At 41.3% G+C, this 21,784-nt stretch overlaps 1 protein-coding gene across 3 annotated transcripts in view; it reads left to right on the top strand.

Annotated features, from left to right (window-relative positions):
• The first annotated feature begins 509 nt into the window (after window positions 1-509).
• Window positions 510-21,784, top strand: part of LOC111970290 (sodium- and chloride-dependent GABA transporter 2) — a 40,712-nt gene continuing 19,437 nt past the window's right edge. Inside the window, exons 1-4 of one of the 3 annotated variants that reach the window (XR_002878098.2) lie at window positions 510-952; window positions 1,532-1,728; window positions 6,000-6,134; window positions 8,348-8,488. Coding sequence is in view for 2 of the 3 variants with exons in the window: in XM_023996944.2 (XP_023852712.1) it covers window positions 843-952; window positions 1,532-1,728; window positions 6,000-6,134; window positions 8,348-8,488 (583 nt within the window). In the remaining variant the exon portion in view is untranslated. The remainder of the gene's footprint in view (window positions 953-1,531; window positions 1,729-5,999; window positions 6,135-8,347; window positions 8,489-21,784) is intronic. The other 2 variants (XM_023996944.2, XM_023996945.2) reach the window with 2 other exon arrangements.

Below are 21,784 nucleotides of genomic sequence, written 5' to 3'. Positions count from 1 at the left end.
ATCTTTTTAAGTGGCTGACTAAATACTTTTTTGCCCCACTGTATGTCTGATTCACACTATTGGGCCAACCCAAACTGTACTATGCTGGCTCATATATTTTCTTTTCACATTGTTCTGTTCAGACCGGTTCCAGCAACTATGGTGGATACTTAACCAGGCCAACTCAGTAACATAGTCAAAAGTTTACACCTGCACCTTCATTTTCTGTGAATGAATGGCATTTCAAAAGAATTTTGTCAACTTAGAACCACTACTTGAACAAATTGTACCTTGACACRAACAAATACTGCAGTAATGTATTCAATTAAAATGTGTTATTTTTTTATTGTATACTGTACATCTTAATAAAACACAGAGAAGTTTCTTGTTTTACAAAGATATAATAGGGAGAGAAGGGATTGTTGACTAAATATGTTTAAATAACAACATAATAAGTGGTCCATGATCAGCATTTCCCGATTACCAAATGACCAAAGCCTAATGACCAGCTCTGACATACCAGAGACAGCTCAGCTTATCTGGTTTAGTTGTTAGCAACTTTGCCAATCTCAATGACCCCAGCAGCTCGGTCCCAGTGGAAAAGTACTCCCAGGAAGTTATTCTGTGTTGTTTTCCTCTGTAGCAGCTCTTACCACAATAACAAGCTCATACAACAGGCATGACTGGTTATCAGTTTATTTGTGCTATTCTTTTTTCAGCCTCCTCCATCACCCTATTCTCTAGGCAATGTATGAAGATTATGATGAAAGTTGTCAAGAGTAGTTGCTAAGAATGAATTGTTTGACTAGTTTGTTGTGATTGTTGGTCTAGGCTACTCATGACATCTCTGCTTTGTTCTGGGTATGCAGCAGTTTAGGAGCATGCTGTCTGAGGGGAATACTGATCAGTCTGCCGTTACAGCACAGACTCAGACCACTGCGAGGATGGGGGAGGAGACAATGGTAATGGAGGGGTAAGTGCTTTATTATGTTTGTTCTGCATATTTCACTCTACGGTATCCAAATGGTTTAGTATTGTCAGGTAATTGTGCTATATAGCCATACATTTTAACTTGTAAGCGAGTGGCTGAAAGTGAGAAAAATGTCCACTGTTGGTAATCCTACATGGGCAAATTAATGAAGCTTACTACTGGTGCCAAGTAAGGATCAGCTGAGTAGTTTTAGGCTGTTACACACTGGGAGAACAATGGATGCAAAATTAGAACTTCCTCAGACACTTGTGAGAATACCACGGGACAAAGGTATCTCTGTGCGCAACCTGAAGATACAGCATTATCTATGCCCAACTCCTTGCAGATGACGGAACGCCTATTGGCACCAAATCACTTTAAAGAGGTGGGGTGTTGTGGTTCACTAGGTTCAGAACGTACAGAGTGAGTGACTGATAGGCTATTTAATTGGAAATTCAGCAATGAGAACATTTATCAAATTTGGTGCTTGTCTTTATGATTTTTAACAAACACCTAAATAAACAAGGTTTCAGTATAATTTTATTAACCCAAAGACTGCTGTGTGCTGGTGACAATGACTAGAAATTTCCCGAAGGATCACAGTCATAACCTGCCTGCCCAGGACATCAGTCTGGTGAAGGGCCAGAAGAAGAGCCAGTTGCTGCTAGACCGTGGCCAGTGGGCCAACAAGCTAGAGTTCCTCTTGGCAGTGGCAGGCACCTTGGTGGGGCTGGGGAACTTGTGGAGGTTCCCATATCTGTGTTACAAAAATGGAGGAGGTAAGGGACGCTATCGCACACTCGAAGACAACTGCACACTTTGTCTGTACACTGCTACTGCATTTACACTAGGGTCATGGACTAAGTGAACTTGATTGCCATGTCAACACCATGGGAAAGAATAACCTTGCTATTCTTATTATTTTTGTTATTTTAATATAATATTTGACTTGATATGGTTGTAAGGTACTGTACTGTCTTTCCCCACAGGTTTCATTATGATCGTAGTGGGTGTAAAGTGGGTGACACTTTACATTAAGGCACCTTTTAAGGGAGTTATAACTGTTTATAAACTCCATATTAATTAACTAATGATTAAATGTCTTGGAAACCCTTTAACCCTATAGAGTCTAAGCCCTGTCTAAGCCGGGGGAGGGGGTTCTAATCTAACATATGGAATTGTTTTAAGATGGTCATACCAAAGATTATTTAGCTATTTGATTTGGAATTTTTAAATTTTAAAGTATAAAAAATATATACAAAAATTATTGGAGGAAACATTGAATTTGCCATTACTGCTATTAGCCAATAGAAACACATTGAATAACGGATTCACTACATGGAACAACACATAGCCCCCCCAAAAATCTAAAGGAAGTTTGTTCTGAAGTGTCTGTCTTATATCTGAGAGATATAAGAAAGACCAGGAAACTATTAGAATTGTTTTTTTACATGTATTTATCTCCTTATTTTAGGCACTAAACTACAATATCTCCATATATAATTTCACACATTTTTTAAACTGCTATCAGGGACCTTCAGACAAATCTTGTGGCTTGTGGGCGTCTGAGAGCAAAATGGAGAAAACCATCAAGTTCACGAGTGTYATCTTTAAACGTTTTTGTGAAAATACCAATTTTCGGGATGCCTCATGGTCTGACAAACACTGCTTTAGCTCTGCCACTTTTTCACTGGAAAGATGATATCTGCGGATGTGATGGATTGAGACGCATCTCATGCAAAAAAACAGATATCTCTAGCTTGAACAGACGGATTTTGATAGGGATTTTTGTATTATGTTAATTCGATTTCCATGGGGGCAAGGAAATTGTAGGTTAAGGATTAAGGGTACCTTGTGGTAAAGTGTTACCTGAGCTTGTAAAATTTGTATAGCTTGTGAAATTGAATCAACATTTGATCTCCTCTGGTATGGCTTGATAGGAAATGTTTGATACCGATACCTACATTGAATGCATTAAATAGGTGTGGGGTGTGAACAGTAAAAGAGGAAACAAGTATTAAGATCACTTTATTGCGCACAAGGTCCAACCTTACTTCCGCTTTTAACCCAACCCCTCTGAAAATTGTGGGGGGTGCATCGCTCAAGGGCACACCGGCAGACAATGGCATCAAGGAATTGATACCAGCAACCCTCTGGTTGCCACCTCACTTCCCACCAGATTATTCCCATCTGACCCAGCATATATTTACATCAGTGGGTAGGTAGAGACTTCAGCTTTCTCCTCATATGTAGACAAAAAATGAAGGTATGGCACAATTGCACAAGCCCTGCATGTTTAAAATATCCTATTGGATATCAGAGCGGCGGTATTTCACCAGCACTACCAGCATTGCTACCAGGAATATGACTTTCTCAAAGCGGATCCTTTGTTCGTACCACCCAGGGCAATTGAACTGATACCAGAGCCGACACAAAACTACGCCGGTAATCGGAGCGGTCTTCTAGTCCGATTTAGGAGGCGCGCACACCACCCACTGCTCCCGAGTATATTACTTGCTAATGTTCATAAATAACATGTTCATGGATAATAAAATTGACGAGCTCAGGGCAAGGGTTTCTTTCCAGAGAGACATCAGGGATTGTAACATACTGTACTCTGTTTCACGGAAACATGGCTCTCTCGGGATATACTGTCTGAATCGGTCTAGCCATCTGGATTGTCAGTTCATCGCGCAGACAGGAATAAACATCTCTCCGGGAAGAACAAGGGCAGGGGTGTTTCGTGATTAACAACTCATGGTGTAATTGTGATAACATACAGGAACTCAAGTCCTTTTGTTCACCTAGAATATCTCACAATCAAATGCCGACCGTATTATCTCCCAAGATAATTTTCTTCGGTTATAGTCACGGCTGTGTATATCCCCCCTCAAGCCGATACCACGACGGCCCTCAAGGAACTTCACTGGACTTTATGCAAACTGGAAACAATATATCCTGAAGTTGCATTTATTGTAGCTGGGGATTTTATCAAAGCAAATTTGAGTAAAAGGCTGCCTAAATTCAATCAACATGTTGGTTGTAGTACTCACGCTACTAAATCACTCGGCCAATGTTACTCCAACTTCCAGGATCCAAGTGCGAACCACCGCATTTAATCATGGCAAGGTGACTGGGAATATGGCAGAATAGAAACAGAGTAGTTATTCCCTCCGCAAGGCAATCAAACATGCAAAACGTCAGTATAGAGACAAAGTGGAGTCTCAAGTCAACGGCTCAGACACGAGACGTATGTGACAGGGTCTACAGACAATCACAGACTACAAAAGGAAAACCAGCCACGTCGCGGACACCGACGTCTTGCTTCCGGACAAGCTAAACACCTTCTTTGCCCGCTTTGAGGATAACACAGAGCCACTGACGCAGCCTGCTAACAAGGACTGTGTGTTCTCCTTCTCCGTGGCCAACGTGAGTAAGACATTTAAATGTGTTAACCCTCGCAAGGCTGCGGCCCAGATGGCATCCGAAGCCGCGTCCTCAGAGCATGCGCAAACCAGCTGGCTGGTGTGTTTATGGACATATTCAATCTCTACGCAACAGCACCTCTTCAACCTAAAACCTAAAACCCTCACAAACTTTTACAGATGCACAATTGAGAGCATCCTGTCAGGCTGTATCACCACCTGATACGGCAACTGCACCGCCCGCAACCGCAGGGCTCTCCAGAGGGTGATACGGTCTTCCCAACGCATCAACGGGCGCAAACTACCTGCCCAGGACTGCCCAGGACACCTACAGCACCCGATGTCACAGGAAGGACAAAAAGTTAATTAAGGACAACAACCACCCGAGCCACTGCCTGTTCACTGAGTTATCATCCAGAAGGCGAGGTCAGTACAGGTGCGTCAAAGCTGGGACTGAGAGACTGAAAAACAGCTTCTATCTCAAGGCCATCAGACTTTTTAACAGCCATCACTAGCACAGAGAGGCTGCTGCCTATATACACAGACTTGAAATCACTGGCCACTTTAGTAAATGGAAAACTAGTCACTTTAATAATGACACTTTAATAATGTTTACATATCTTGCATTACTCATCTCATATGTATATACTTTATTCTATACTATTCTACTGTATCTTAGTCTATGCCGCTCTGACATTGCTCGTCCATATATTTATATATTCTTAATTCTATTGCTTTACTTATTGTGTGTATTAGATATATGTTGTGAAATTGTTAGATATTACTTGTTAGATATTACTGCACTGTCGGAGCTAGAGCACAAGCATTTCGCTACACCCGCAATAACATCTGCTAAACACATGTATGTGACCAATAACATTGGATTGGATTGGTTTTAAAATGGCTGTGTTCCAATGGGAATTTGTCCATGTTTACAGCGCCACCATTAGGTAAAAGATTAGAAATTTTATTTTTCAACAACAACAAAAAATACATTCCCTTTGGAACAGTAATTGGTGACATATTTTACCTCAAAACGAACCGTTCAAATCTTTTTTCGGGAACCCCCCCCCCCCCCCCATAAAACTCTTGATCTCTTCATCTGAATCCCACAGTTCTTACCTTTTTAACTGTAGTAAGCGTGTGTTTGTAGGACTTATAGTTTGGAAACCGAAATGTACTTAATGAGGGTAGTATTCAATATTATGTGTCATTTAAACAATGCCACCAGAGGGGGTCAGAGTTTATTAAAGCAAATTTCCTTAAATTGTTCACATTTTAGATTGTCTTATGTGTGTTCATGTGATATTTGAGTGACTCAAACACTACAAGAAAATCAATGGGCTAAAAAACCTAGCTAAAAGACCTTAGCTGACATGGGTTAGTTCATCTAGATTTCTAAAAAGTTGCACTACTTAATTTTTTAATTGCGCCTAGTGCATTCTACTATTACATCTTTCAGGAGTAAGTTGAAAGCCAGACTGAGTTCCTTAAAAAATAAAAAACTTGCACCCCCTAGGCCCCACAGTTTGGGAACTGCTGGTCTAGACCATGTGATTAGCATTTTATGAGGTTGGCATGTGAATCAAGTTAGGCATAACAACACTTTGTAACCGTCCTCATAGGTGCATTCCTGATTCCCTATGTTCTGTTCCTGCTCTCCTGTGGGATCCCCATGTTCCTCCTGGAGACAGCCATGGGACAGTACACCTCGCAGGGCTGCATCACCTGTTGGAGACACTTCTGTCCTCTCTTTGAAGGTTACTACTGCAAGAATAGAATTTCATATAGAATCCCAATGTGTGTGTGTGTGTGTGTGTGTGTGTGTGTGTGTGTGTGTGTGTGTGTGTGTGTGTGAGAGAGAGAGAGAGAGAGAGAGTGTGTGTGAGTGTGTGTGAGAGAGAGAGAGAGAGAGAGAGAGAGAGAGAGAGAGAAATAATGATAGGATATTTATAGCTGCAAGAACATTTCATTTTAGGGACCCTCATAGTACAGTATGTACTGTACTGTGCTGATGGATTTTGTTTTGTAAATAGCAGGTGACGCCAAGGGGAAATATTCCACACAATATATACAGTCACCTCCAAAATTATTGGCACCTCCAATAATTCTGAAACCTATATTTAAAAAAATAAAAATTGTATTACTTGTTAAACAAAATCTGATTCTCTGCAATTGTATTATTATAAAATAATATAGTGAGAGTTTATTTTCCTTGCACCACAGAGCCCCCAATTCCGTTGTTGTTGGTAGTCTCGTTGTTGTTGGTAGTCAACCCTACTACTGTTGTGTCGTCTGCAAACTTGATGATTGAGTTGGAGGCGTGCTTGGCCACGCAGTCATGGGTGAACAGGGAGTACAGGAGGGGGCTGAGCACGCACCCTTGTGGGGCCCCAGTGTTGAGGATCTGCGAAGTGGAGGTGTTTTTCCCTACCTTCAGCACCTGGGGGTGGCCTGTCAGCAAGTCCAGGACCCAATTGCAGAGGGCGTGGTTCAAACCCAGAGCCTCGAGCTTAATGATGAGCTTAGAGGGTACTATGGTGTTGAATGCTGAGCTATAGTCAATGAACAGCATTCTTACATAGGTATTCCTCTTGTCCAGATGGGATAGAGCAGCGTGCAGTGTGATGGTGATTGCATCGTCTGTGGACCTATTGGGGCGGTACGCAAATTGAAGTTGGTCTAGGGTGGCAGGTAAGGTAGAGGTGATATGATCCTTGACTAGTCTCTCAAAGCACTTCATGATGACAGAAGTGAGTGCTACGGGTCGGTAGTCATTTAGTACCTTTGCTTTCTTGGGTACAGGAACAATGGTGGCCATCTTGGAACATGTGGGGACAGCAGACTGGGATAGGGAGAGATTGAATATGTCTATAAACACACCAGCCAGCTGGTTTGCGCATGCTTTGAGGACGCGGCTAGGGATGCCATCTGGGCCGCACGTCGGCCACGGAGAAGGAGAGCCCGCAGTCCTTGGTAGCGGGCCGCGTCAGTGGCTCTGTGTTATCCTCAAAGTGGGCAAAGAAGGTGTTTAGCTTGTCCGGAAGCAAGACGTCAGTGTCCGCGACGTGGCTGGTTTTCCTTTTGTAGTCTGTGATTGTCTGTAGACCCTGCCACATACGTCTTGTGTCTGAGCCGTTGACTTGAGACTCCACTTTGTCTCTATACTCTATACTGATTTTGCCTGTTTGAATGCCTTGCGGAGGGAATAACTACTCTGTTTCTATTCTGCCATATTCCCAGTCACCTTGCCATGGTTAAATGTGGTGGTTCGCACTTTCAGTTTTGCGCGAATGCTGCCATCTATCCACGGTTTCTGGTTAGGGTAGGTTTTAATAGTCACAGTGGGTACAACGTCTCCTATACACTTCCTGATAAACTCAGTCACCGTTTCAATATATTTGTCAATATTATTCTCAGAAGCTACCCAGAACATATCCCAGTCCTCGTGATCAAAACAATCTTGAAGTGTGGATTCCGGTTGGTCAGACCAGCGTTGAATAGTCCTTAGCACGTGTACTTCCTGTTTGAGTTTCTGCCTATAGGAAAGGAGGAGCAAAATGGAGTCGGGGTCAGATTTGCCGAATGGAGGGCGGTAGAGGGCCTTGTATGCATCCCGGAAGTTGGTGTAACAGTGGTCTAGTGATTTAGCAGCGCGAGTACTACAGTCGATATGTTGATTGAATTTAGGCAGCCTTTTCCTCAAATTTGCTTTGTTAAAATCCCCAGCTACAATAAATGCAACTTCATGATATATTGTTTCCAGTTTGCATAAAGTCCAGTGAAGTTCCTTGAGGGCCGTCGTGGGCCGTCGTGGTATCGGCTTGAGGGGGGATATACACGGCCGTAACAAAATTCCCTTAAAGCCAACCTCATCAGGGTGGAAAACACAAAACCTGCAAACAGGAAACTGTGTACATTTACATGTATATTTTAGTGCACTTAGATTTGCATTTGTTTTGTTTATCCCCAGGGATTGGTTATGCCACCCAGGTGGTCATTGCGTATGCTGCAGTGTCATACATCATCATCCAGGCCTGGGCCTTCTTCTACTTGTTCTCCTCCTTCAGTGCCGAGTTGCCATGGGCCAGCTGCAGAAACGCCTGGAATACAGGTAATAACAGTAACATGGGTAATAACAGTCAATAACACAGGTAATAACAGCAACATGGTAATAACAGTCAATAACACAGGTAATAACAGTTTGTAACATGGGCAATAGCAGTTACAATCATATACATATTGACATATACAATAGGTCAATTACACAAGTAATGACAGGTGATAACAGGTGATAACACAAGTAATTAGATGTAACAGTTAATAAAACATGTATTAATAGTTAATAACATTAATACACAGCAAATAAGTTAATTCCATAGGAAATAACAGTTAACCCTAAAGGACCACACACACCACGCCGATTGTCGATCTTCTGTTTGTCTGCTGCTTGTTCGGCGTGGTTTGTTTTAGGGACCACCTGCTGATGGATGTCTGGCTGACAACATTTTTGTACATGAGGAATCGGTTTGCACTCACTTTGCAAATTACATCCGGCACTCTGTTCAGAGGTGCTAAGTACTATCGGTTGGCAAAAGCTATTGGTGTGTCCGTGCCTTAAAAGTGGCAACATATTTATATACTTAAAAGTGCCAACTCCAAATTGGTAATGATTGCGAAGAGACACTGTCAAGCAGTAACACATTTTTATTTTATTAACCTTTTCACACCTTTATAGTCAAATGTGATGTATGCTTTTCATGTTTTAAGTTATTCGGATCAATTTCAATCACAAAAACTTGTCATAAACCTTTGTCTGTTATTCATTCAAAGTTTTGCGTTTCTCTGATACTGAGAGGCTGAGAAATTGGCGATTGAGTTAATCTGACATACTGGTATGAACTAAGATGGCCGCCGATATGGGTGCCGCTGCCATATTAAACTTTTGACTCTTAACTTAAAATGCTATGGGTTATCAACTGATCTTGGTGTGGAGACATATTCTGGAGGGTAAATAATTTGGTATTTATATTTTTGAGCAGAGGTGGCGCCACAGGTCCCAGAAGTGGGGGCAAAGTTTTATTCCCCTTGGGCCCAGAGTTTTTCCTTGATGGTAACCAGGTAAAACTTCAGAACCTAGTTGTAGCAGGGATTGACCTGAAAACCTCTTAAATGTAACTACATGTAATCTAATCCACGTAATCCCCGAAAGTAATTATTTATCATGAGGACCATAAACAAGTAATGCTGCACACTACAAGAAAGGTTAAAATCTCACGTTTCTGGTAAAAATGGTAGTCACGTTTGAGGAACAGTATAAATATGATATTATTATGAAAACATGAAATATTTTCTATGACTTTTTCCTATTCAACAGAACTATGAATAAGGCTTGAAATGACAATTATGCTTTCTAAATATAGTATTTAAAAAATTATAAAACCACTAACTAAGATTTCACCTTCCTTATGTCACGACTTTCCCTCTTGGGTGAGTGACACTTATAAATGTAAAATGCATAGTTGTATGTTTAGTGTTAAAGATAATGTGCATATTTTCTAAAGGTCTCGCTTGATCAAAACATCTGCCCCCACCACTGTGAATGTCAGACAGCTCTAGCTTGGCTTCCTGAACTCGTTGGGAACTCGCCTTTCATCTCATATTAATCTTGTCCATCTATGACAAACAAGAAGTGTTTTTTGTTTAAAACCTATGAATTATTTTAGATTAATGGCTATAAATCGATCTCTGAATATGCTATAGGGATTAAACCACTCTCTCCTACTGCGCTACGATGTAAGAATTGCAGGCGTATGTTTCGTCAGTGGCTGGTTGGTAACCTTGAATTTGATTTTTAGCCATTAGGATCCAATGACGACAGCTAGTCTTACTTGAGCGTTAATAACATATATAATAGCAGTTAATAACACAGATAATAACAGTTAATAAGGCTAGCAGATACCCATAGACTTCCAGTCATTGTGCTAACGCTAGTTAGCATTGGCTCGCRAAACTAACTCTAACTTATTTCATACTGGATGCAGAGACTTGATATACTCTATACTCTATATACTCTATTGCCTCATTGCCAAAATCCTGAAGTTTCCCTTTAATAGACAAGTACAGCACAAGGATAGAACTACATACATTTAAAATAGGAATACACACTTTCCTAAATGTATGTTTAGCATTCCATACATCATGTTCTCATTATAACAGCAATACTGCAGCCATTCATTTTCTTATGTATTGCGATCCTTTGTTCTACTATTACAATTGCTTTGTCTAAGCAGGTCCTGATATCCTAATCTCACAGCATCCTTGAATCCTGATATCCTAATCTCACAGCACCAGTTGTTCTGTAAACACCAGAGAGAATCTCACATCGGTATCCTTAGTTCTTCTGTTTTACGTCAATACTATGCATAATCATGTGATTCATAGATGCTACTGAATGCAAGTACACCACACACGAAAACCAACATGGAAATGCAATAATCATGTCATGTGGAGTTTCACCAAAGTCATTAACTCCTGCTCCATTCCCCTGGCGTGAACAGAGCCACATATCATATCGTATGGAGTTACACCAAAGTTTCACCCCTGCTATGTTCGCCTGACGTGAATGCAGCAACCTTGAATTATAGGGAGGTGCACTTAAGTTTCACACCTGCTATGTTACCAGGATGTGAACACAGCAACCTTGAATCGTGTAGAGTTGCACCATAATCAGATAAATTCCCCTGACGTGAATAAAGCTACCTTGTTTTGCTAAATTCCCCTGATGTGAATAAAGCTACCTTGTTTTGCTAAATTCCCCTGACGTGAATAAAGCTACCATGTTTTGCTAAATTCCCCTGATGTGATTATAGCTACCTTGTTTAACAATATTCCCCTGATGTGAATAAAGCTACCTTATTTCACTAAATTCCGCTACCTTGTCAATATGAAAAATACACTTTTAAATGTATGATAAATACCCATTGATTCTTGAAGAATATAATTTATATATCCATCATGAGATTATCATTTTCTTTCTAATAGAACCCCATATATAAGCTTGTTTTACTCCTTGTAAACAACACTGTATAGACTTAAACTGTCATTTTGATCACATGGATGGTCARTCCTTTTTTTTGCTTTTTGTTTTTAGTTTAGTTAAACTGTCACACTCCATGTGAACCAAAAATATAAGCTTGTTTTACTCCAATTTTTGTAAACATTGTAAATGTAAACAAACACCATATAGCCTCATAACATGGTTAAAACAATATTTTTGATATCATAGATGGTCAGTCCTTGCATCCATAGCTCTATCTATTAATCTGAGTGTGGTTACATTTCTCTAGGTCCATCTGTGGATTTGCCCTTTAAACAGCTGCATAGTATCAAGATATCAAAGTGTCACCAACAAAAAGGTAAACAATAGGCATATAGCAAATGCAGCGTATGGCTGAGAAGAGACTTGGGCCAAGAAACACGAGCAATGGATATTAGACCGGTGGAATTTTTTTATTTTGGTCTGATGAGTCCAAATTGTAGATTTTTTGTTCCAACCGACGTGTCTATGTGAGATGCAGAGTAGGTGAATGGATGATCTCTGCATGTGTAGTTCCCACTGTGAAGCATGGAGGAGGAGGTGTGATGGTGTTGGGGTCCTTTGCTGGTAACACTGTCGGTAATTTATTTAGAATTCAAGACTACCACAGCCTCCCATCTGGTTTGCGCTTATTGGGACTATCAATGACCCAACACACCTCCAGGCTGTTTAAGGGCTATTTGACCAAGAAGGAGAGTGATGGAGTGCTGCATCAGATGGCCTGGGCTCCACAATCACCCCGATCTCAACCCAATTGAGATGGTTTGGGATGAGTTGGATCGCAGAGTGAAGGAAAATCAGCCAACAAGTGCTCAGCATATGTGGGAACTCCCTCAAGACTGTTGGAAAATCATTCCAGGTGAAGCTGGTTGAGAGAATGCCAGGAGTGTGCAAAGCTGTCATCAAGGCAACGGGTGGCTACTTTGAAGAATCTAAAATCTAAAATATATTTTGATTTGTTTAACACTTTTTTGGTTACAACATGATTCCATATGTGTTATTTATATAGTTTTGATGTCTTCACTATTATTCTACAGTGTAGAAAATAGTAAAAATAATGAAAAACCCTTGAATGAGTAGGTCTGTCCAAACTTTTGACTGGTACTGTGTGTTTGAAATATATTTTTCTTTATTATTTTCCCCTAACCCTACAATCCCTCCCCTAATTGGAGTAAACTAATGGACAACAACTCTTAGGCATCTACTTCTAGTGTATACATATTATATACATTTTACTGACACAGTATAATTTACAATAGTTCTCTTTTTTGTGTTTTTAGTCTCATCCTTCAGCTCCATTCAACCCCTCCCATCTATCTCTGAACACTATCCAGTTTCTATTTGCTATATATTTTTCATAGGTGCTGTGATGTTTCACAAAAGTTATGAACCTTTCTATTCTCATAGATTATATATCCTGTAAATTAAAGGTACACATTTTTGATAAGAGTATTATTAAAATTATAAATCAATTGACTATTACTTTTTAAATCACCCAGCAGTGCTATTTGCAGAGTTAGCGCCAGGTAAATGTTCAGCCATTCCTGAACTTGCAACCAAAAACAAGCTACATATGGACATTACCTTAACAAATGATCTAATGATTCTGTCTCTTCACAGAAAAATCTGCAGAACTGGGATGGTTGTATCCACCATATATATAACATTCTATTTTTTGTAAGACTTTTGTATAATAATTTGAATTGAAAAACTCTTAATACGTTTTTAATCCAGCATTGTTTTTTGTCACATATGACAGGGATTCGGTACATTGAAAATCTCTTCCCAACTATTTTGCAATCTATATGGCACAGCTGTCAATGTTTTGGTCCTTAAATTAAACTGGTATACTTTTTATTTATCACAATTGTCTTTAGCCAATTTTGGTCTTTAATGCAGGGCCGACAGACAAGTTCCTTACTTTCTCCCCCTTCCACTTGCCTCTTCCATTGGATGGTCAGTCCTTCCATCCATAGCTCTTTCTATGAATTTGAGAGTAGTTACATTTCTCCAGCCCCAATCCCTCAGCTATTTACCAAATCAGTGGCGAGCCTAAAACTTATATTTTGGTTCATCCCCATCGTTAAAGTGAAAGACGGCCAATTTATAACATTTATGGTAGCCGGGTAAGTTGAGCCTGCTCTGTGGTTGCGCCTTAAGCATTTTTAAAAACTGAAAACAACCAAACTGCAAGGAATATCAGTAGCCTAACAAAGGAGCTACACTGGGGCAAAAAAAGCAGTAATTTGGTGCTTTTATCAAAAAGTGTACGATTGAGTCAAATTTTTCAGCTTAGCCGTCCACTCGTGTACCCTAAGAGAGATCATTGGATTCACGCTTCACCATCTGGCAGATCGACAGACGAATCTGGGTTTGGCAGATGCCAAGAGAACGCTACCTGCCCCAATGCATAGTGCCAACTGTTAAGTTTGGTGGAGGAGGAATAATGGTCTGGGGCTGTTTTTCATGGTTCGGGCTTAGTTCCAGTGAAGGAAAATCTTAATGCTACAGCATACAATGACATTCTAGGCGATTTTGTGCTTCCAACTTTGTGGTAACAGTTTGGGGAAGGCCCTTTCCTGTTTCAGCATGACAATGCCCTAGTGCACAAGATCGGTGTGGAAGAACTTGACTGGCCTGCACAGAGCCCTGACCTCATCGAACACCTTTGGGATGAATTGAAATGACGACTGCAAGCCAGGCCTAATCACCCGACTTCGCTAATGCTCTTGTGGCTGAATGGAAGTAAGTCTCCGCAGCAATGTTCCAACATCTAGTGGAAAGCCTTCCCAGCCTTCCCTAGCAAAGGGGGGACCAACTCCATATTAATGCTGATGATTTTGGAATGAGATGTTTGACGAGTAGGTGTCCACATGCTTTTGGTCATGTAGTGTACTTCATAGCAGTTAATAAAGGGAAAGGGGGATATCTAGTCAGTTGTACAACTGAAATGTGTCTTCCGCATTTAACCCAACCCCTCTGAATCAGAGAGGTGCTACCATAAAGGTAAAATAAAATAAATAAAAATCTACATCTTTGGCGCCCAGGGAACAGTGGGTTAACTGCCTTGCTCAGGGGTAGAACGACATATTTTGACCTTGTCAGCTCTGGGATTCAATCCAGAAACCTTTCGGTTACTGGCCCAATGCTATAACCCAGGCTACCTGCCGCCCCATCAACGCAGGTGATAACACAAGCAATTAATTCATCACACATGCAATTAAAGTGAATCGCAGGTGTCATATTCCCTTAGCAAGGCACTTAAAACTTCTTGGCGCTACGGATCCCGTTACCGGGATCATTTTCCTAAACAACCACTGAATTGCAGAGCGCCAAATTCAAAAATAATCCTAAAAATATTTATAATCATGGAATCACAAGTGAAATATACCAAAACACAGCTTAGGTTGTTGTTAATCCACCTATCGTGTCAGATTGTGAAAATATGCTTTACAGCGAAAGCAATCTAAGCGTTTGTGAGTGTATCAGTCAATGCTAGAACAGTTAGCCTTATATTAGCTTGGTCACGAAAGTCAGAAAAGCAATAAAATTAATCGCTTACCTTTGATAATCTTCGGATGTTTGCACTCACGAGACTCCCAGTTACACAATAAATGTTATTTTTGTTCGATAAATATTAGTTTTATAACAAAAAAACGCCATTTGGATTGCGCGTTATGGTCAGAAAACCACATGCTCGTTCCGGTCCTGAAAGGCAGAAGAAAATTCCAAAAAGTATCAGATTCTAAAAATAATACTAAAAATATTTATAATCATGCAATCACAACTGAAATATACCAAAACACAGCTTAGCTTGTTGTTAATCCACCTATCGTGTCAGATTTTGAAAATATGCTTTACAGCGAAAGCAATCCAAGCGTTTGTGAGTGTATCAGTCAATGCTAGAACAGTTACCTTAAATTAGCTTGGTCACGAAAGTCAGAAAATAAATAAAATTAATCGCTTACCTTTGATAATCTTCGGATGTTTGTACTCACGAGACTCCCAGTTACACAATAAATGTTATTTTTGTTCGATAAATATTAGTTTTATAACAAAAAAACGCCATTTGGGTTGCGCATTATGTTCAGAAAACCACAGCCTCGTTCCGTTCCTGAAAGGCAGACAAATTCCAAAAAGTATCCGTAATGTTCGTAGAAACATGTCAAACGTTTTTTATAATCAATCCTCAGGTTGTTTTTAACATACATAATCGATAATATTTCAACCGGACGGTAACCTATTCAATAAAAGAGAGAAAGAATATGTCGAGCTACCCCTCTCGCGCGCAGGAACCAATCAAAGGACACCTGACTCGTTTTGAAAAATCTCGCTCATTTTTCAAAATAAAATCCTGAAACTATGTCTAAAGCCTGGTCACAGCCTGAGGAAGCCATTGGAAAAGGAATCTGGTTGATACGCTTTTAAATGGAGGAGGGGCAGGCAACAGAACAGGGATAAATTTTTTTTTTAAAAAGCACTTCCTGGTTGGATTTCCTCAGGTTTTCGCCTGCAGAATCAGTTTTGTTATACTCACAGACAATATTTTGACAGTTTTGGAAACTTTGGAGTGTTTTCTATCCTAATCTGTAAATTATATGCATATTCTACGATCTGGGCCTGAGAAATAGTCCGTTTACGTTAGGGACGTTATAAAAAAAAAATACAAAGAATCTGGTCCCTAGCGTCAAGAAGTTTTAACCACAATTGCTCCTATAAGTCATACTGTGTAAGAGTGTCTGCTAAATGACTCAAATGTAAATGTAAATGTCAAGGCGATCACGTCACATCAATCACATTAAATCTCATATGCAAAAAACAAGACAGCAGAAATGTAACTACAGTTGAAGTCGGAGGTTTACATACACTTATGTTGCAGTTATTAAAACTGTTTTTCAACCACTCCACAAATTTCTTGTTCACAAACTATAGTTTTGGCAAGTTGGTTAGGACATCTACTTTGTGCATGACACAAGTAATTTTTCCAACAATTGTTTACAGACAGATTATTTCACTTATAATTCACTGTATCACAATTCCAGTGGGTCAGAAGTTTACATACACTAAGTTGACTGTGCTTTAAACAGCTTAGATTTTTTTTTAAATGATGTCATGGCTTTAGAAGCTTCTGATATGCTAATTGACATCATTTGAGTCAAGGTTCATCCTTGGGAGGAATTTCCAAATGCCTGAAGGTACCACGTTCATCTGTACAAACAACAGTATGCAAGTATAAATACCATGGGACCACGCAGCCGTCATACGTCTCAGGACGGAGATGCGTTCTGTCTCCTAGAGATGAACATACTTTGGTGCGAAAAGTGCAAATCAATCCCAGAACAACAGCAAAGGACCTTGTGAAGATGCTGGAGGAAACAGGTACAAAAGTATCTATATCCACAATAAAATGAATCCTATATCGACATAACCTGAAAGGCTGCACAGCAAGGAAGAAGCCACTGCTCCAAAAACGCCATAAAAAAGCCAGACTACGGTTTGCAACTGCATATGGGAACAAAGATCGTACTTTTTGGAGAAATGTCCTCTGGTCTGATGAAACAAAARTAGAACTGTTTGGCCGTAATGACCATCGTTATGTTTGGAGGAAAAAGGGGGAGGTTTGCAAGCGGAACAATACCATCCCAACCGTGAAGCACGGGTTTGACAGCATCATGTTGTGCGGGTGCTTTGCTACAAGAGGGACTGGTGCACTTAACAAAATAGATGGCATCATGAGGTAGGAAAAGTATGTGGATATATTGAAGCAACATCTCAAGACATCAATCAGGAAGTTAAAGCTTGGTCGCAAATGGGTCTTCCAAATGGACAATGACCCCAAGCATACTTCCAAAGTTGTGGCAAAATGGCTTAAGGACAGCAAAGTCAAGGTATTGGAGTGGCCATCACAAAGCCCTGACCTCACTCCTATAGAAAATGTGTGTGCAGAACTGAAAAGGTGTGTGCGAGCAAGGAGGCCTACAAACCTGACTCAGTTACACCAGCTCCGTCAGGAGGAATGGGCCAACATTCACCCAACTTATTGTGGGGAGCTTGTCGAAGGCTACCCGAAACATTTGACCCAAGTTAAACAATTTAAAGGCAATGCTACCAAATACTAATTGAGTGTATGTAAACTACTGACCAACTGGGAATGTGATGAAAGAAATTTAAGCTGAAATAAATCAGTCTCTCTACTATTATTCTGACATTTCACATTCTTAAAATAAAGTGGTGATCCTACCTGACCTAAGACAGGGAATTTTTACTCGGATTAAATGTCAGGAATTGTGAAAACCTGAGTTTAAATGTATTTGGCTAAGGTGTATGTAAACTTCCATCTTCAACTGTATTTACAATGCATACACAGGAAAATACATTTTGACGTGGGCAAATGGAATAGCGGGCATTCTCATTTAACAAACCATCTATTTTGAAACAGACTGACAATATACTGAACATTTCATAATTTCATCATAAGCATGATTCAAAATGAGACATCTCATTCCAAGATGGCATAGCAGTCAGACGTCCTTTGTCCTCGTCTTGTCGTGTCCCGTGTATATATATATTTACATCTTTTCTTCACATATCTTTTTATATATATTTTTCTAAAAACTCAACTTCAAAACACTCTCCTGCAACCTGCCTCACCAATTTTTTATTTTTTATTTTTCACCTCAAATCTGAAATCCACAACAGAAGCTAGCCAGAAGTTAGCCAGAAGTTAGCCATTTCACTGGCTAACGTTAGTATTCAGCTAACCACGGTTGGCGGTCATCAGCTATCATTTAGCTCAAAAAGCTATCGCCAGTTTTGTACAACGCGACTCAGACCAGAGCGTACCGTACCTATTTTCTCTCCATATCCCTGGATTTCTACCGCAAGCTCTGGACATTTACACCTGGATCTTGCAGCAAGCTAGCTGCTATCCGAGTGACTATTGGCTAACGTCGGTCTCGGAGCAAACATCAATTATTCCGGAGCTAGCCAGCTGAAGAGTTCCATCAGCCACTCCTGGGCTACAATCACCTATCCGGACACGTTTTACTGCCGATGCGGAGCCCCCCCGGGCCTTCAAGACTGGACTACCGACGTTATCTGCCCGAGGGAGTTATCCAACTGGCCCCTCCATTGTGACGTAACCTGAACGCCCATCTGCGGCCCGCTAATCGTTAGCTGTCTTATCGGCTGTTATCTGAATAGGTCTATCGGACAATTTTCTTGGGCCACTATAACTATAACTATTTTTCCAATTGGATTGGTCCCCTCTACCACACGGAACCCCACTAATCTACCAACGGAAACGCACGAGGTGGCTAAAAACAGACCTCCATCTTCTGCCAGCTTGCTATCCATGGCCCAACTAGCTGTCTGAATCGCCGTGACCACAACCAACCTCACTACTCGCTGAACCCTTATGATCACTCGGCTAAGCAAGCCTCTCCTTAACGTCAATATGCCTTGTCCATTGCTGTTCTGGTTAGTGTTTATTAGCTTATTTCACTGTAGAGCCTCTAGCCCTGCTCATTATACTGTAGCGACCCGCACAGACAGCGGTGTGTTATGTGTTAGGCTATTAGTGGGTTGTGTTGTACTTACCAGTGTTCGCGGGGTCCGACATGCCAATCAACCTGCTATCTGCCAATCACGGGAATGCCTGGAATGTTCTGATGCCGGGCATCCTGGTGGTTGGCGGAGTGGCGTGGAGGGGGGTTGGGCAGGGGGATGGAGCATTGGAAGTTAAGACCAGGTTTAGCCATTGTTCTTTCTCTTATGTCTGGCCTTCACAAGAGAAGGTCATGGTTGGCTTGTGGGGTATCTTTATTTTATTTGGCGTGGGCTACGGCCAAACATTAGCCTGTGTAAAGTTGGGTTAATAAACCGTCAATTTGTAAACTCAATACTCTGTCTGGACAATTGTTCCTTTATGATCTAGTCAGATCATTACAATACCTTATCCAACCTTTCAGTTCCACCACCCACACATGCGATGACATCATCTGGTTTCAATTATGTTTCTAAAGACAATATCTATCTCATCATCACTCAATGCCTAAGTTTACCTCCACTGTATTCACATTCTACCATACCTTTGTCTGTACATTATACCTTGAAGCTATTTTATCGCCCCCAGAAACCTGCTCCTTTTACTCTCTGTTCCGAGAGTCCTAGACGACCAGTTCTCATAGCTTTTAGCCGTACCCTTATCCTACTCCTCCTTTGTTCCTCTGGTGATGTAGAGATGAATCCAGGCCCTGCAGTGCCTAGCTCCACTCCTATTACCCAGGCACTCTCTTTTGATGACTTCTGTAACCGCAATAGCCTTGGATTTCATGCATGTTAACATTAGAAGCCTCCTCCCTAAGTTTGTTTTATTCACTGCTTTAGCACACTCTGCCAACCCGGATGTCCTAGCCGTGTCTGAATCCCGGCTTAGGAAGACCACCAAAAACTCTGAAATCTCCATCCCTAACTACAACATTTTCAGACAAGATAGAACGGCCAAAGGGGGCGGTGTTGCAATCTACTACAGTGATAGCCTGCAGAGTTCTGTCCTACTATCCAGGTCTGGATAGTAGAACTTCTACTTTTAAAAATCCACCTCTCTAAAAACAAGTCTCTCACCGTTGCCACCTGCTATAGACCACCCTCTGCCCCCAGCTGTGCTCTGGACACYATATGTGAACTGATTGCCCCCATCTATCTTCAGAGCTCGTGCTGCTAGGTGACCTAAACTGGGACATGCTTAACACCCCAGCCATCCTACAATCTAAGCTTGATGCCCTCAATCTCACACAAATTATCAATGAACCTATCAGGTACCACCCCAAAGCCGTAAACACGGGCACCCTCATATCATCCTAACCAACTTGCCCTCTAAATACACCTCTGCTGTTTTCAACCAAGATCTCAGCGATCACTGCCTCATTGCCTGCATCCGTAATGGGTCAGCGGTCAAACAACCTCCACTCATCACTGTCAAACGCTCCCTGAAACACTTCAGCGAGCAGGCCTTTCTAATCGACGTGGCCCGGGTATCCTGGAAGGATATTGACCTCATCCCGTCAGTAGAGGATGCCTGGTTATTTAAAAATAAGCATGCCCCATTCAAGAAATTTAGAACCAGGAACAGATATAGCCCTTGGTTCTCTTCAGACCTGACTGCCCTTAACCAACACAAAAACATCCTGTGGCGTTCTGCATTAGCATCGAACAGCCCCCGTGATATGCAACTTTTCAGGAAGTTAGAAACCAATATACACAGGCAGTTAGAAAAGCCAAGGCTAGCTTTTTCAAGCAGAAATGTGCTTCCTGCAACACAAACTCAAAAAAGTTATGGGACACTGTAGTCCATGGAGAATAAGAGCACCTCCTCCCAGCTGCCCACTGCACTGAGGATAGGAAACTCTGTCACCACTGATAAATCCACTATAATTGAGAATTTCAATAAGCATTTTTCTACGGCTGGCCATGCTTTCCACCTGGCTACCCCTACCCCGGTCAACAGCACCGCACCCCCCACAGCAACTTGCCCAAGCCTTCCCCATTTCTCCTCCTCCCAAATCCAGTCAGCTGATGTTCTGAAAGAGCTGAAAAATCTGGACCCCTACAAATAAGCCGGGCTAGACAATATGGACCCTTTCTTTCTAAAGTTATCTGCCGAAATTGTTGCAACCCCTATTACTAGCCTGTTCAACCTCTCTTTCATGTCGTCTGAGATTCCCAAAGATTGGAAAGCAGCTGCGGTCATCCCTCTTCAAAGGGGGGGACACTCTTGACCCAAACTGCTACAGACCTATATCTAGCCTACCCTGCCTTTCTAAGTTCTTCGAAATCCAAGTCAACAAACAGATTACCGACCATTTTGAATCCCACCGCACATTCTCCGCTATGCAATCTGGTTTCAGAGCTGGTCATGGGTGCATCTCAGCCACGCTCAAGGTCCTAAATGATATCTTAGCCGCCATCGATAAGAAACAATACTGTGCAGCCGTATTCATTGACTTGGCTAAGGCTTTCGACTCTGTCAATCACCACATCCTCATCGGCAGACTCAATAGCCTTGGTTTCTCAAATGAATTCCTTGCCTGGTTCACCAACTACTTCTCAGATAGAGTTCAGTGTGTCAAATCGGAGGGCCTGTTGTCCGGGCCTCTGGCAGTCTCTATGGGGGTGCCACAGGGTTCAATTCTTGGGCCGACTCTCTTCTCTGTATACATCAATGATGTCGCTCTTGCTGCTGGTGAGTCTCTGATCCACCTCTATGCAGACGACACTATTCTGTATACTTCTGGCCCTTCTTTGGACACT

Source organism: Salvelinus sp. IW2-2015, linkage group LG11 (genome assembly GCF_002910315.2).
Source record: "Salvelinus sp. IW2-2015 linkage group LG11, ASM291031v2, whole genome shotgun sequence".
NCBI lineage: Eukaryota > Metazoa > Chordata > Actinopteri > Salmoniformes > Salmonidae > Salvelinus > Salvelinus sp. IW2-2015.
The sequence above is the reverse complement of the archived record's forward strand: the minus strand, read 5'-3'. Positions and strand labels throughout refer to the sequence as shown.